Source organism: Monodon monoceros, unplaced genomic scaffold, assembly GCF_005190385.1.
Source record: "Monodon monoceros isolate NGI ecotype Baffin Bay Population unplaced genomic scaffold, NGI_Narwhal_1 Super_Scaffold_16, whole genome shotgun sequence".
NCBI lineage: Eukaryota > Metazoa > Chordata > Mammalia > Artiodactyla > Monodontidae > Monodon > Monodon monoceros.
In genome coordinates, this window is record NW_021703772.1 from 3,207,933 (window position 1) to 3,224,283 (window position 16,351).

A 16,351-nucleotide genomic window follows, 5' to 3' on the forward strand; every position below is an offset into this window, starting at 1 on the left:
GTTTGACTTCCTTCAGAGCCACTGATTTGAGAAACACCATCTTCCCAGGGCTGGTGAGACAAGCAAGAGTCGCTTCTTCACCAACTGTGAGATTCCCCAGGCTCTGGTTTCCTCATCGGTGATATGGATTTAATAACAGCATCTACCTCTCTAGGGTTTTCATGAAAATCAAATGAGTGAAAATATGCATCTAACTACCTGCCAGGCATGTCTAAATGATATATAAGTGTTTGCTGTCATTAGTGTTATTTGTGAGCCAGATGGATATTTCACTGGTTAAGCATGTTTGTATTAAGGTGTTGTGGAAGGAACATTAGAGGTAAGACAATGAAGTAAACGTTTCTCTTCTGCTGGCTGGAAGGACACTGAAGGAAGTGTCACTGCAGGAGCTCCTCTTTCTTGTTCCTTCTGTTGTGCTTTCTTCCTCCTTGTTCACGGGGCACCTGTGGTGAGCAATTCAGGTCACCCGGTGGTGCGACCCTCAACCAAAATTTCTCCTAGTCTCGGCCCAAGTTTTCCTGTCTCCTGATGTCAGCCCTCTGTCACCCTGTAACTTGTCTGCCCCTAGTGGGTAGTGGCCCCAACCCCTCCAATGAGGTCTCAGTCCCAGTTTGTCGCATTCTCGGGTTCTTTAGATCCTCTTTCATCCGTAGTAGTTAATCCCCTATTATGAGTTAATCATTCTTTATATTACACTTTCCCTGTTCCAATTACTGGGTGGTTTCTGTTTTTGGAGCGGACCGATACACTGCATTCTTGAAACAACTTGGAACGTTTAATGCTCATTAAGTAGAATTTCAAACGAAGTCTTTTGAAACCAATCATCCTAAAATTTGTTCTAACAAATCTTAGGTAAATATAGAAACCTGTGGGGAGTTGGAGCTGCCCTGGGATTAATGCAGAGCAGGTTTCCACATAAAAACGTTGTTTTTTGAATATGCGGCAGCTATAGCACGTCTGTGGCACTGACGTGTGGATTAAAGATTGGATAGTTTTATCTATGGAACACTCAAGAAGAAGATCTGAATATCCTCGGCACAAGGAGACCGAATTTCTCTTACCCAGTGAAATGCAGCTTTGCGTATCCCAGATCCAGACAGTGCTGGGGGACGGAACTTCGTGACCTCTAGCACTCTGCTGGGAATGTTTTCTTAATTATATATAATTAAGAAAGATGGAATAATTATATATTCCAATTCATGTCTAGCAGTCCACAATGGGTATAGTTATGGATGATGTCATCTTGGTTTGCACTTGCTAATAGCCTGAAAAGCTGACCGGCTGAACCAGCCTTAAGTGAAACCCAACGTATACAAAAGAGTAACTGAAAATCAGCAGGTAGCCCAACGTCCTTTACTTTTGTCCTTGGAGTTACTGCCTCTACTCTGGTCTGTCACTTCTTCAGTTTACTTTTTATTCTAAGACTGCTGATTCTTATAAGTGTTCTATTCTTATTCACTGTGAATATACCTTCTTTTTTAAATAGAGAAAGAAAAGTGCATTGATTTGATATGCTAAGAAAAGAAAAAGATGATCCAAAATATAGAGAACAATTAGTATGACATAAAGAGCTTCTTTCTCAGTGGGAAAAAATAAAAACCGTATTGCTGAAGTCTTTCAACATTTCATTTTTTAATTTTTCCAACAGTACACTCTTTAAAAGAAGTTAACAACTTCGATTCCAAACATAAGGATTCAGTAATGCGAATGAAAAGCTGTCATTTTCAGTGAAGCTGTTGCCTAATTACCCTGGAAAAAAGTATTCTTTTGATTGAACTGATGCAAAAATCCCTTAGAAAAGCTTCATTGTTGCCTGTAAAGAGTCTTCTTAAGGTCACTTTTACTTCTAGACCATCCCCCTTGTTTCTAGTGAAAGAGTTTTGCTTGGTAATGGCTTGTGGTTCCACAGTGTTTTGTGTATGAAAAGCGTAGACTAAGAGATACTACTGAAGTCGCTCAAATTGTAGATTCTGCCACAAAAGGAAGTCCCAACACTGAAACATTTCCCCTTAATGTTCAGCAAGACACATGAAAAGAAAACTCAAGTCCCACTTTCATCTTTACTTTGATCACCATTTTAAACGGCATGAAGAGGCTGCTGCACCGTCGGAAGCAGAGCTCCACGGCCCAGTGTGCTTATTAAATGGCCTGCAGGTTCGGAGCGGCCGCCCCAGCCCTGGTTGCGGTCTGCAGACAGAGGCATCTGGTTGCTGCTGGGGGTCCCGGGGCTGAGCCGGGTGCTCCCCAAGGGTGTTCTCTCGGAAGCAGGGGAAGAAGCAGTGCTCCCAGACAGCAACAGAACAGCGTGCGAAACAATGCTCTCCATCCGCCCGATCATTTCCTGTTCAGAGCTGCCCTTTACTGCTGGGACAAGAGGACACTCCTGTTGGCTTTCATTTTTTCCAGGCGCTTCACTAAGTGGCCGTTGCTCACCTCGAGCTCTTCTGTTTTGTCCAATGCAGAGCGAAGCTGGAAATAAAGGCAAAAGGCAGTGAGCTTGGATTCCAAGCCTACTGAAAATCAAGTTACGACCCAGACCCACCGAGATTCTAAAAATACACATATACCTACACGTGTGTATACGTGTATTTCTTAATTTAAAAAGGAACACAAGGCACAAGATTCTGGCCTCTTGAGTAACTAGGGAACCTTCCTCTTCTGAAATAGCTAGACCCCAGACAGGGCGCAGTCTTGGGGATCGTGACAGTCTCACGGAAGGTGAGGCAAACGAACAAACAAGCGCTGAGAAAGACCAGCTGGAGGAGGTGATCCCCACAGCCCCGGGCAGCTGGCTGCTAGGGCTCTGCAGCCAGAAACCGAAGTGGGAATGCCTGAGGCCAGGATGACCGTGCCCAGGAACCAGGGCCACAGAGCCTGGGGGGCACAGAGCCTGGGGGGCACAGAGCCTGGGGGGCACAGCAGGAGCCACATCAGCAGGGAGCTGCACGGACCGGCAGGCAGTGAGGCAGAGTGGAGGTGCCCGAAGGCGGAGGTTCACAGCCCTGTGCTTGTGGAGACATGCATCATTAGAACAGAGTCTGCAGTTCTGCTTCTGATCCAAAACCCTCCAGGAGGGTGGGCGGGGTCCTGAGACAGGTTAAATGGCCCTGCCCTGCCTTTCACCAGCAGAGGCAGAAGCAGAAGCAGGAGCAGAAGCCCTTTTTGTAGAAATTTCCCCAAGTCAGGCCTGGAGTATAAATTCAAGTATATAAATTCAAATCAATCATAATCTCATAAAACACCAAACACATGGTGGGACAAACCATTTGAGTCAACAGAAGCAATAAACAACAGAAATAGATCCCAAAGACGGAACAGTTTCAGTCCTCAGTGTGGAAAGCAGAACAGCGTGTATGAAATCGTTAAAGAAATAAGGATACAATCAACAAAGGAACCATAAACAAGAAACAATCAGGAATGAGAATACGAAACAAAAGGAGGTGAAATGGAAGATCTACAAAAACTGTACATTATGCAACGGGAGGTAAGGAGATGGGGAACGGAAAAGACAGATGGTAGAGAATTGCAGAGGGTCCGTGAGAAGATCTGGTATCCTCTGATCAGAGTCCCAGGGGGAAGGTGGAGTCTAGGGAAGAGGAGTTACTGAAGGAGATCGTGGTTGAAAATTTTCCAAAATTTATTTAGTAAAAAGACCTCACAGATCAAAGAAACGCAACATATCCCCAGCAGAACAAATAGCAGTAAACCCACATATTAACACATTAGAGTGAAGTGTAGAAAGTCAAAGGCAAAGAGAATGGCAGAGCAGCTAGAGAGGGGTAAAAAAAAAAAAGATCACCTAAAAAGAGTTAGAATGACAGATTTCTTAGCAGAAGCCGGAAGATGGTGGCATGATAGCTGCAATCACCATAGACAGACAGAAAAACCACTGACAGGTGATTCTGGCCCTGAGCTCCTAATTGGCTGAACTACAATTTCCTTTACGGTGTGAGCACAGCCCCTTCAGAGAGGTTTGGGCAGATGTGACAATGAATGATTCGGCCGCAGATTTCCCGGCGGTAAACCTTCCCTCTGCTCTCCCAACTAGAATAGCATTACCCATTCTCTTCCTAGAAATAGCCTAGAAAATTTACCTCTCTTTGAAGTTTCCGTTTTTCAGCCTTAAGTTCATCTTCTATCTTTTCAGCATTTTCGGCAGCCAGTTTATAACGTGATACTTGGCTTTCTAACCTTATGACCTGAGAGGAGAGGAGAAATCATGTGTATAAGTTGATGGGCCTGTTTTTTTTTCCCCGATTGCTTTACTATATTTGAGATCAAAAGGTATAACTTGATAAAATGAGAGGAGACACCATGACAATAGTTATGATCTAGCATTTGGGACTATTACATAGGTTCTAGCCACGCAAGCTATTTGTTCATATTTATAAGCAAGCCAGTACTGACACCTATCAGGGACTCATTTCCTCCCTGACCCTTGTCCCAAGTGTGGTTCCCGCCATGCAGACCCCATGACACCATCTCTCCCCGATGTGGGTCGATCCTGCAGAACCAGGCTGGTGAGGCAACGGCTCCACCAGGACCTCAGCTCCAGTCTAATCTCTCCCGGGGTTGGGGGGTGGGGAATCAGGAAAGGGAGGAGAGAGGCAAGGAACTCAGAGAGCAGGGGTGACGGAAGGCGGCTCTGGGGTGGCATCTGCGGCCAGAGACTCAGCCTGCCCTCAAAGGTGTGCTTCCGAACACGCATTGCTTTCTAGGTGCGCTTCTCATCTTCGTCTCTACAAAAATTCCAAAAAGTTCCAGCCACATATACCCACAATGGAGGGGGCAAGAGTACGTGCTTGTTATCTCTCCCTTCGGTTAGGACACAGTCTGTCCCAGGGCCCAGCACGCTGGAGGCATGAGCGCCCCAAATCTAGGGACCAGAGCGAGCCGCTGGGCTGGGATGGAAAGAGGGAAAATCCAGGCAAAAGGGACATCCCTGCATGAAGCGTTTTGTAATTAACCGATTTTTTTTTTTTTTTAAAGAACAAACTGTCAAAAAAAACCCTAACCACATTAGGTACTTTCTGCAACTAACTTTGTCTATAAAGGATTAGTATCGATTATAACAGCCCAGATCCTAGTTATGACCTCTCCCTCCCCACGTCCTCTCCTTGTAGGAAATACACGGAGAGACTTGCTGCCTTGTTTACCCCCCTTAGGACCTTTTTTTGGTTCTAAAATTCTCTGCTTCTTTTTGTTCTCAGCCTTCAAGCCTTTCTAGCAAATAAAACTTCAGTTAATCCTCAGTCGGGCGGCCAGTGATTGCGTACAAGTGTGCACGTACATTTTGTTCTAATGCAGTTATCTCTTGCTCAGATTTTGCAAGTTTAAATTTGAGGTCGCTGATCTGTCTGTTGGCATCCCCTAAAGGTTGAAAGAGAAGGAAAATCTGTTAAGCTCTTGGGCTTTGAAAATGTTAAAACAATGGTTACTGGGAACCAAGCCCTTACTTTATAATCGTCTTGCCAATCTGTAAGTCCTGGCCTGTGGCCTCACAACTCAGGAGGCGCTCTTTGTCCGCAGCAGGGAGAGCGCCCTTGAGCAAAGAAGGCAAAGAAATGGTAGGGGGAAGGGGGAAGGGGAGAGAGATTGGGTCTGCTTTTGTCCCCGTAAGCCTCCTTCTAGTCTACTGGCACAGAAAAATACCTTCTGATCTCCCCATACAATCAGCAGATCCAAAGACTGTATTCAGCGTAGTAAACGTGGTTTCTAGCAGCGCGTCAGCTGGTGGTACCTTGGTGTATGTTTTGGGTCACCTGTTCTGTTTCTTAGGCTCAGACAGAAACATCCTTGCTCTGCCCACCTGCCCGTCCTTGTTCTAGCCCACAAGGAAACATCTTTGTGCTTCTGTACTCAGGGCTTTTGGGGGGGCGTTGGGAACACCGGCCGTTCCTTGCCACGACAGTTTATCTCCTCCCGCATTAGTACAATAAAAATCGCACATGGCAAAGGGATCTCTTCTACACGAGGATTGACATTTACTTTGTAGATCCATCACGTGCACGTCCGTCCCGTTTTGTAAGACCCCATCTTCCGGGTGCAGACTGTCTAATCTGATATTCCTCTGTCTCTCTTCCAGCTGCCCTTTGAGTTTCTTAATCTGCAAACATCCACCAATAAAGCACGTTAATTTCTCGATTCTAAATGAGATGAGAGCCTATGAGAAAGGAAGCTGCATGTCACGTAAAAGCCCACACCCACTAAGCACAATCCGATGTTGCCTTGCAGTTACTCCGTGTGTCTCGAAGAGGCCAGAGAGACAGGGGTTCCGTAATGAAGCGGGAGAGAGATGTAGTAAGACATTACAATCCACCAGGAAGATGGGGGAGTCTCTCCCGTTTCATAAAGGAACAAACCCAAATAAATAAATGAAAAACCTTGTGCCAGTTAGTACTCTTCTTAGAAAGTAATAGTAGTATACAGGATGAAAATGGAATTCTATTTACTGTAACAGGCATGCATTATTTTGTAACTCTGGGTGAGAAGTTATTTCTAAGGTTGAAGTTCCTCTCGAATTCAGGAGGAGATTTTCCATAAAACAGTTTTGAGTGTTTATCTACAAGTTCATAAATCAGTACACGATTCACCTTTGCTCTATTCACTAAAAAGCCAGGAAGGGCCACCTGGAGCCTTCCAAGTACAGCAGTGCTGTCCCCAACAGAACCCAAACGGGTTGTAGGTTTGCCACCTGCAGAGAGCTGGCCTCTACATAGCTTTCTTCCCTCTGAGAGAGACACACGCACACAGAGTAGCTGGAATTGCAGTTAACAGCCGTGACTGTAGAATCTTCTGCTATGTAATGGGGTGTCTCCCAGCCCTTGTTCTGTTAACCTCTGATCTCTGCGGACTTCTTGGAAGTCCCCCCCCCCACACACCGACAAGAACAGAGCAGACCCCCGTGACATACAAACCATCAGTGCGTGCTGTTTTAAGAAAACAAGTACAGAATTACCATGGGCATATGTTTTTAAAAGATCACAGGCACTTCATGAGAAACCTCCCACCACATTTAGTGCCTTACCCAATTTTGAAAGAAATTTTCAAATCTTGTAAAAAGCGAGGCAAATACCTTTCATGAGGCTTACGCGGGAAAATGAGAAAAATCGAGCTTCCTTAGAAAGTGACTGTGGAATAACTTAATACTACCCTGCATATGAAAAAGACCCAATAGGACAACTGTGTAGTGTTTCTTGAGGTAGAAGAGGTCAAGGAAGGTAAACTATAGTGAAAACAACTTGGATCAGCTGTAACAAAGAAATACCTGCCGGACAGGTGTGCTGACCACTGAGGGATTACAAAACTGACTTTTACAGGCCAGTGGAAGAGGAAGGGTGTTGGAATGTCTGGGGAACACCCTTGCCTCTCAATGCTTAATCTAGGCCTTCTACATAAGTCTTTATTGTAAGCAGCAATCCATGTAGCATGTACCAAATTCAGACCATGGCCTTGAATCTTTGGGACAACCTCTCGAAATCTGGTATGATTTCTAATGCTTTACTTGGATAAGAACATTAAGAACACTGGTTGGCTCGGTAATTATTTTCAGCCACGATGCATCAGGGGTTTCCTGATGAAGCAAGAAGCTAGAATGGGAAGGTTCCCGGTTTCAGGTGCCCCGTTTTCCAGAACTCGGAAAGTAATAAAAAGATCGTTACCTGTTCCAATAAGCATTCCCGTTCATCAACGAGCTTTTTCAACCTAATATCTAAAGAAATCAGAAAGATACAGGTTTAGGTGACTCCATGGACTGCCCCTTTCAGCAGACTGCTAAACTGAAGAAGGAGCACTGGGGTTAGTGAAAGTGATGATGAAGGTATTATACACGTACCACGGCGAATGAGGCCACACACAGGACGGGGGAGGAATTCAGCCAAGGGGGGTGAACTGCGTCAACCTCCCACACATGCTTGTCTCGTCAGGGCAGCATCCGGCTGCATGCAAACAGGCTAATCTTCTACTCTGGGTTAGCATGCAAGAGCTCTAGGGCCAAACCACACTGCAACACAAGATCTCACAAGGCTTCACGGTTTAACATCATTAGCAAGGTACAAACACACTGCGAATCGGGGTCAAATATCACCAGCATTTTCATTAGCCTTGACTTTCCAAGTTTCCATCCCACGAGTGTTGGTCTTCCTCATTTCTCTCCAAGACTCACCAGTGTCAGAGTTCTGACTGTGCTTATGAACCCTAAGTGTCCTGACAGCACATCCGGTAACCCACTTTGTTGCTATTCTTTTGAGGAAGAACGCAGTAATAACTTAGGTTTCTGTCATTCTTCCCACCCCAGATACAGAAGTTTGCATGTACGTAAGCACCTAGCAATCCCCCAAACAAGTCTCTGAAGGGGCATTGAGTAATACATTCTCCAGACTACAGAGAGGAAACCAAGACCCAGGGAGGATTTTAGGGGCAAAATCCTGCACCAGTTTCAGGGCAAAATCAGGATGATGTGATGGTGGTGGGTGCTCATGTGTGCTGTGCCCTCACTGTGTGCCAGGCACTGTCCCAGCCACTAACACCACCTCCCGCGAAGCCCTCCAGGTGGGCAGTGCTGCCACGTCCCTCTTCCACAGATGAGGACCCAGGCCCAGCAGCTTTCCTAAGGCCCCAGGGCTGCACCCCTAACCCCTGCACCCACTGTTTTCCTAAACACAGCCCTCTGAGTCGGACCGGACTCCCGGCCTGAGGCTCTTCTTCCCGAGGCGGCAGTGCTCTCACACTGCCCAGGTTTTGATTAGCCGTGTGAAACGGAAATAATTCATACAAAACGCACCTTTGTTTTCATTAAAAAAAAATCATCTATCCACATTCTAATCCGAGTTACGTGTTTTCGCTAATTGTTTTTCCAAACATCCTTAACTGCTATTTTGAAAGGCACAATAACAACATAAATGAAAATAGAAAATGTTACGTATAAGATACATTTATAATCCTTTTGAGTTCCATTTTAATTTACATACAAACTGCTTCTGACAGATGTTTTATTCTGTCCCTTGCATAAATGCACCCAACACTGAAACAAAAATTAAAAATAAATTGAAAACCTGGCTCTCTTATTCAATATCACTTTTCATTTTTTCTTGTATATTTTATATTCCTACATACAAAAACCACAGGCATCATAAGAAACACTGAATATAGCAGAAAGTGATTTGAGGCTCACATATCTATTTACAATTTTATTATTATTTTTCTATTAGAAGACTTCAAATTTCTTAGACAGCAAGTAAAAAAAAAATGTTAAAATGTAATAATAGTGCTAACAATAAAAAACAAGAGCAATCTGACCTTTAGTCTTATAGTGAAAATATGAAAAATGGAGAGAGACAAATGGAACTTTTAAGGAAGAGAAATTTTAAAGCAGAAGTGGAGAAGATTAAATAGTTTCAGGAAACTGGAAAAAAGAAAGAAGCAAAATTGTCTGACATAAAGAAAATAAGCACTGAAATAAGAGAAAGACAGACAGTATATATTATCACTTATAGGCAGAATTTGAAAAATAAGACAAACGAATGAATATAACAAAACAGAAACAGACTCACAGATGGTAACTAGTGGTTACCAGTGGGGAGAGGGAAGGAGGGAGGGGCAAGATGGAGCAGAGGATTAAGAGGTACAAACTACTATGTATAAAATAAATAAGCTACAGGGGTATATTGTACAGCACAGGAAATATAGCCACTATATTATAATAACTTTAAATAGAGTGTAATATATAAAAATATTGAAACACTATGTTATACACCTGAAACGAACATAATATTGTAAATCAACTATACTTCAATAAAAAAAATTCAAAAAAGAAATGAAAATGAGTACTGCTTTTTTTACAGTCTTAAAAGTCAACAAGTCTAACCTGTGAAGTGAACAGTGATGCATGACTGGTAATTACCGTGATACTGAGCAAGAGGGCTGCAAACCTACACTCACTAAGCAGCCCTGCTCACCGTTGGTCTCTAACACCCAAACGATAAGCATTAAAGAAAATAAAGTCACACTGTCTCGAACTCAGAGTTTTCTTTTACACTGGGAAGTTAAAATCAATTGGCAATCAAAGTTATTTTAGTAACATTGTTAAAGGATTACATTTTTTAAAAATCTGTTTTTTATATATTAAATTCCACCACACCTTCTGGTGTGAACTTTAGAGACCCGCGAAACAAGAAACCAGAAAAGTGGCGAGGCCATACAGACAGTCACAGGGGCAGCAAGCAAGCACCAGGACCCCCAGCCCCGCTCCAGAGGGGCTTGCGTGTTGTGACTGCGTCTGTCCAGGCTGCAAAGGTCAACCACCAGCAACAACCGTGGTCACTCAGCACTTACTCTCCAGTGCTTTACTGGGTCTGATCCACACCACCACTCTCAAAGGCAGGTTCTAACCCCAATTTCAGAGAGTAAAATGAGACACGGGAAGGGTAAGTAGCTTACTCATAATAATATATTATCAGGAGGATAATTTTCATTCTGTGGGTTAATTTCACCCAACCCTGGGCCTCAGGCCTCCTCTCCCCGTTGCAGAGAAAGTCACCTCCCTCCATATTCACAAAGATAATGATCAGAAGACTGACATCTCAAGAAATCCACTGAGTGTGGTCCTTTCTCTGCTCTCTCCTTGCACTGACTTAATTTGATTATAATCCGTGTGGTCAGTTTTCATCTTCCCCAGGGCTAGCCTCCCACGCCAGGATCGCCCCTGCTTCTGGTAAAAGGCAGAACAGGGACAGGCTGCTGCTTCAGGTCGGCCAAACAGCTGAAGCCTTTCACGTCTCAAAAAATTCGTTCGTCTTTGATGTAAGAGGGGCAGAGAGGGTGAAAGGGAGAGCGAAAGGGTTTTTCTCCTGAAAGACTGTCCTCCCTGTATGAGGTCAGCACACTGGATAAGCACATATTCTGAATGGAGCACGCTCACATGCCCCTGCCTTTCCTTCTGGAGCCCGGACACTTGGAATGAATCTTACTGTTGCGTTCCCTTGTTTCGATGGCCGTGGTGGCATGTCATACAAGGCGGTCTCCTAGAAAAGGAATCTTATCAATGGAAAACAGGAACCCTAAACTGTCTAAACACCCAGAAGCAGCATTCCAGGGTCCTAGTGACAGTGGAAATTCAAATGTTCAGGTCATTAGGTTTTCCATTAATTGGAAATACTCAATGTTATACAAAGTAGTCAATGCAAGATACCCCATTCTTAAACACTCTTTTCAAAAGTTTTACTGCTTCCCAACCTTTGTATGTTATAAAATAGCCTATAATTCAAAATTCTCAGTCACCTTTCCCTATTTTTTACAGAAACTCATAGTTATACTTACATACTTTGGAAGGAAGATTAACATTTTACATACAGTAGCCACGTTCTGGTTTGGGGTTGAAAAATATCCCAGCTTTTTGATTTAAAGTATCAGTGATCGATGCTTTTCTCTGCTCGGCATTATAGTGAAACCTCAGTGGTCCAGGTTCCTCTGGGGCTGGGGCTGACAGGTCACCTTTTGATTCTTTTCTGAGTCTGAAGTGTTTGACATTGCGATCTTTCCAAATTGCCTTATATACTTCCACGCCTTCCTACACTGAATATACCAAAGGTAACCATTTCTTGATAATTCAGGGGCCTTTACGTGCACATTAATTACTGTGTGGGGCCGTAATATCATCTCGCCCTCGGAGCAGGGTAATTGATGTGCATAATGAAGGCTCTTAGATTATCAGGGATGGTTTGGTTCTTCAGAATCCTTATCTTCTTTTTTGCTGACTTTCCAATTCTCTGCTGCTTCCACTAGAGGTTGGGTCCTATGTGCTTGTTCATGGGCAGAGCACCTTCCATATAGGAAGTGATCTTACATGTTTATTGATTAAATGAGGGATGAACACTTGAGACTGCTGGCTGGCTGGCTGGAGGGATGGGAAGCCTATAATAATGCCCTTAAATGTGCTGTTGAATAACATGGGAAAGAAAGGAAAGAACTTAAAATGGTTTGATGATCTCACCACTGAGTGAGTCTGGCTGTTGAATCGCTTCCCCAGAGGCCTTTAAAAGAAGGAAGGAGAGCTGTTCCCAATGTACATTCCAGTATGAACGCAGCTTTGCTCAAGTTATAGATACCAACTTTAAAGTCCTTTGCAGCCCTTGGGCTTGATTCTCTAGCAAGCCCCATAGTTTTCTGTTTATATGGCACAAGTGGAGAGAGCTGAGCAGTCCCATTATCCTCTGCTTCAGGACACTCATGCAGAAATAGTCAATGTTTATTTGAATTTCTCATCGAAACATTCTAATAAGCATTGGCGCCTGTAAGCAACGCAACCATTCTCAAGTGGGCTCTTCACCACAGCCACAGACCACAGGAGGTTCTATGCGGAAAGATCTTACTCAAGGATGGTCCAACACTAGTCCCAGTCTGGACGCCGGGAGAGAAGCTCTTCACTACTGACAATGGATATCACGCATGAGTCCTCCATAGAACCCCAATTGGGAACTAGCAACCCAGAAGCAGATAAAAGTAGATTAAAGATGATATTATGTAGCCACAGTCAGAATTCAAGTAGCACAAGAGTGATCACAGGCTTGTAAAATTATAAAATGTTTTTATTTCAGATTTTGTTGAGGTATCGGTCATTTTTGCACTCAATTATATCTTGTAACAATAATACGAAGTCATATGATCTCATAAAGTGTCAACAGCATTCAAACTGTACATTCCCCTGTCATTTTAATATTCTATAATGGTTTTTTATTTAACTTTACAATTATTTTTAAAATGTTTCTTTATATAGAAAATATATATCTTGTTCAGGAAGATCAAAACAAGAAATTTCTGTTAAGAATATACCGAAAAACAACAAATGAAAATATTTATACCAGATACCAAGTGATTCAACTATTTAAAATATCCCGTTAGAGTCTAATCAGAAGTTTGCACAAGTATAGCATCCTTTTGTCTTGCTCTACTGAATAATGATTAGACAGATACAAAGAGAAGTAATTTTAAGGTTAAAAAAATAAATTTTAGAAATGATTCTCCCTAGCCAAATACTGCAGTAGGAAATGCAATTACAACATGTATCTCTTCCAGAAAAGAATTAAAAAAAAAAAAAGAAGTCTTTGCATAAAATGACTTTGGTACATAATTGTCATGAAGTCAAAATCTCCTACAAAATAAATTCAGGTATCCTCAAGAATGAGATCTAAAAGTATTGGTCTGGGGTAAAATACTTATATGAGGTAAAAGCAAGTAAGCTATCCCTAGTGCTGTAAGATGTTTATTTGCTATCCCTAACATGATTAATTATTGTCCTAACATGCAAATCTCATCACTCAGTGACCTATGTGCTGTCTGGCCGTTTATGTACTTTTTAAATAAAATACCATACAGGTTACATTATACATTATCAAGATCAAATATGAAAGCACATACATTTAAATGAGACACCTTCATTTAAATCATACTCATAATGTGGAAATCTCAGGATACTATTTGGTCGCTTCAATTAGATATTGATACATTTGGTCAAGAATATGCACATTCGTATCAGCTTAAGGCCAAAGCTAAATATTTTGAGGCTGATTTTAAGCAGAAATAAAACAGTGTACATTATTGTTTGATGCTCTCGGAATGCTCTCCATTAGAACTAACTCCAATAACAGAAGTGTCCTTCTCATCTGGGTGATAACCTTAGTGATGAAATAGAAAGCTACAGGTAACAGTCTATAGCTTCAAGGATTAGATAACTTGGTGGATTGTCATTCGGTGCGCCTATACCAATCTGGAACATTTTCTGTGTCTCACCGGTGGAGTCTCTCACAGTTGGACTTGCTGTGCAGTCCTGGTCCCCCCCCTAAGACCCCGCCTCAACCTACGACAAGGTACAGTCCTCTTTGTTTCTGCCCTTCCCGTGTCCACCTGTCGTCTCTTCCTTGCTTTCTGAATTAAAGTCCCCCACCTCGCCTGCTGGTGCCACGTCATCATTTTCTAGACTAACGCTGTCTGAAACCTTCCTGACTGTGTGACCTCGATTTTCTGATGTCACATGCTCTCCTGTGCCTTTTGTTTGACAGGCATCGTTAATGTTCTTCGAGGGACCTTCGTCTTGGAGCAGGGCGCTGCCTGGCACTTCCTCATTGTCTGGACCTGGAGGACGGCTGGGAGCGGTGCCGTCTTCCTCAGCATCATCTTTTCTAGCACCTTCCTCTGATTCTTTATTACTGGCACTGGTGCCTGATGACTGAACTGTATTATCTTCAAAACCCAATGTGTCTCCATCAGCTACTGCTTTCCTTGTCCTAGTGTTTACACCAAAATCGTCTTGGTGAAGTCCTCCATCCAACTCAGTTTTAGGATTTTCTGGACCATCGGCGTTTTTACTGCTTCCTACCGCAGCGTCCTGTTTTGGGTTTTTAGTGACCTCATTTTGCGCTTCTACAACTGGCTTTTTGTCAGTAAGTTCTACCTGCTCTTCTTTCACTTCACTTAAATCTGGGTTTTGAAATGTTAACTCTTTCTGAACATCTTTGGCTTCTACAGGCGCTGGTGATTTTTTCTTCTTGTTTTTCTTTTTCTTGTTCTTCGTTTTCTTGGGCGACGAATCCGGTGCCTCTCCCTGTTGGTCATTCTTTTCCTCATCGGGCTCTTTCATATCTAGGGATTCACTTTCAGCATCTACCTTACTTGGACCTGTCGCCTCCTGAGGGCTGCTTCTGGCTTCTGGAGAACAAGGAATGGCTTGGACTTCCAGCTTGATTGGTTTCTCATCCCTTACTTTTCTTCCTTTACCCTCCCCTTCATTGTTCTCCCCACCTACCTCTGTGCTCTGAATTGGGACCTCCTTGGGCTCAGCTACTTCCTGGTTGGTGAGTTCTTTCTCTAAATCATGCCCTGAGCTTGGGTCCAAGCCTTCCAGAGCATCTACCTCACACTTTTCACGGTGACTCACTGTGTCATCGATACCCTTTGGAGGACTTGAGGCTACTGTGCCCACCTGCTCCCCCAACCCAGTGAGCCCTGCCTCCGGCACAGCCTCTGTGGGGTTCCCACTCTGCTCCCCAGTGTCTGCACTGCTCTCCCTTCCAACTTCAGATACTTGCAAAGGAGCACATTCCTGACGTGGTTCTATGCTAATCTCTTCCACGCTGGTTTCAAAATCTTCCTGTTTTTCTTTTTCCCACTCTTCTGCAGATTCTTTACTTTGGTTTTTGGTATCCAAGGCATTACTGCTGCCCTGCCCAATCCCAGGACCTGGGATTTCACCATCTAGTTCACTGTTTATGACCTCACTTGACTCAACCTGCTGTGTGCTTTCAAAGAAGGAAGTGTTTTCCAGAATTTGGCTTTGAACCTGTTCCTCGTTCTCAGAATTTACTAACGTTCCTGGGGAGGGGGCACTGTCTTCAGAGGTTTTCTGGTCCTCGGCATTGTCACCAGGATGTAACACCTCTGTGTCCACACAGTCCTTTCCTGGGTCCTCTTTGTGCTGTCTTTGCTCAGTGTTCTGCAAGATTTCTCTTTTCCCCTCATTCTCCACCATTTCATCTTTCACCTCCACTTCATTGGCTCTTCCTAAAAGACCATTGAGAAAATTGAAGGGACCCCATGATGTGGTTGACCACACAACATATATTACAATGTAAACACATGTTCTCTTTCCCAGCCAACCCCGCTCCTAAAGAGAGAGAGCCATCAGAGAAGCACACGGACAGAAGCCTTTGCCAGTTCTGTGCGGCAAAGCAGCCATCGCGTTAGCAAACGTTGGATCAGCGGAGGCCACTGCCACCATGTCAAAGGCAAGTGTGGCTGCTGGTGCCACCTGGGGTGAACTGACTTTCAAAGGTGAAGTTAAGTTTTAACAAATAAGAAAGAGCTCTGGATCAGGCAGCCAAACTCTCCAAGATGAGGGGATTCAGAAGGACGGAAGGTTCGTGGTCCCCATTCTCATTTCTGGATGCACACGGGGACCACTCCTACTTTTCCAGCTGTCATACTGCACTGAATATCACGCAGCTCTGAGAGCAGCTTTCACATAATTTTTAAAAGAACATCCAGGGCTTCCCTGGTGGCGCAGTGGTTGAGAGTCCGCCTGCCGATGCAGGGGACGCGGGTTCGTGCCCCGGTCCAGGGAGATCCCACATGCCGCAGAGCGGCTGGGCCCATGAGCCATGGCCGCTGAGCCTGCGCGTCCGGAGCCTGTGCTCCGCAACGGGAGAGGCCACAGCGGTGAGAGACCCGCGTACCGCAAAAAACAAAAACAAAAACAAAACACATGGAGACCACTTACAAAACTGACGTTTCTAGTTCTTTAAGTGTTCATTACACAACAGTTATCAAGGATTTATAAGATGTATATTTGAACAAGAGCAGC

The 16,351-nt window shown here is 43.9% G+C and overlaps 1 protein-coding gene across 10 annotated transcripts in view; it reads right to left on the reverse strand.

Moving 5' to 3' along the window:
• Positions 1-1,608: 1,608 nt before the first annotated feature.
• Positions 1,609-16,351, reverse strand: part of LRRFIP1 (LRR binding FLII interacting protein 1) — a 142,430-nt gene continuing 127,687 nt past the window's right edge. For 8 of the 10 annotated variants that reach the window (XM_029225252.1, XM_029225254.1, XM_029225256.1 and 5 more), the window contains one exon: positions 12,567-15,552. In XM_029225252.1, coding sequence (XP_029081085.1) covers positions 13,853-15,552 — 1,700 coding nt within the window. In that variant the 3' untranslated portion in view covers positions 12,567-13,852. Of the gene's footprint in view, positions 2,470-4,094; positions 4,200-5,290; positions 5,371-5,988; positions 6,107-7,661; positions 7,712-12,566; positions 15,553-16,351 lie in introns of those variants that run through there. The other 2 variants (XM_029225261.1, XM_029225262.1) reach the window with 1 other exon arrangement.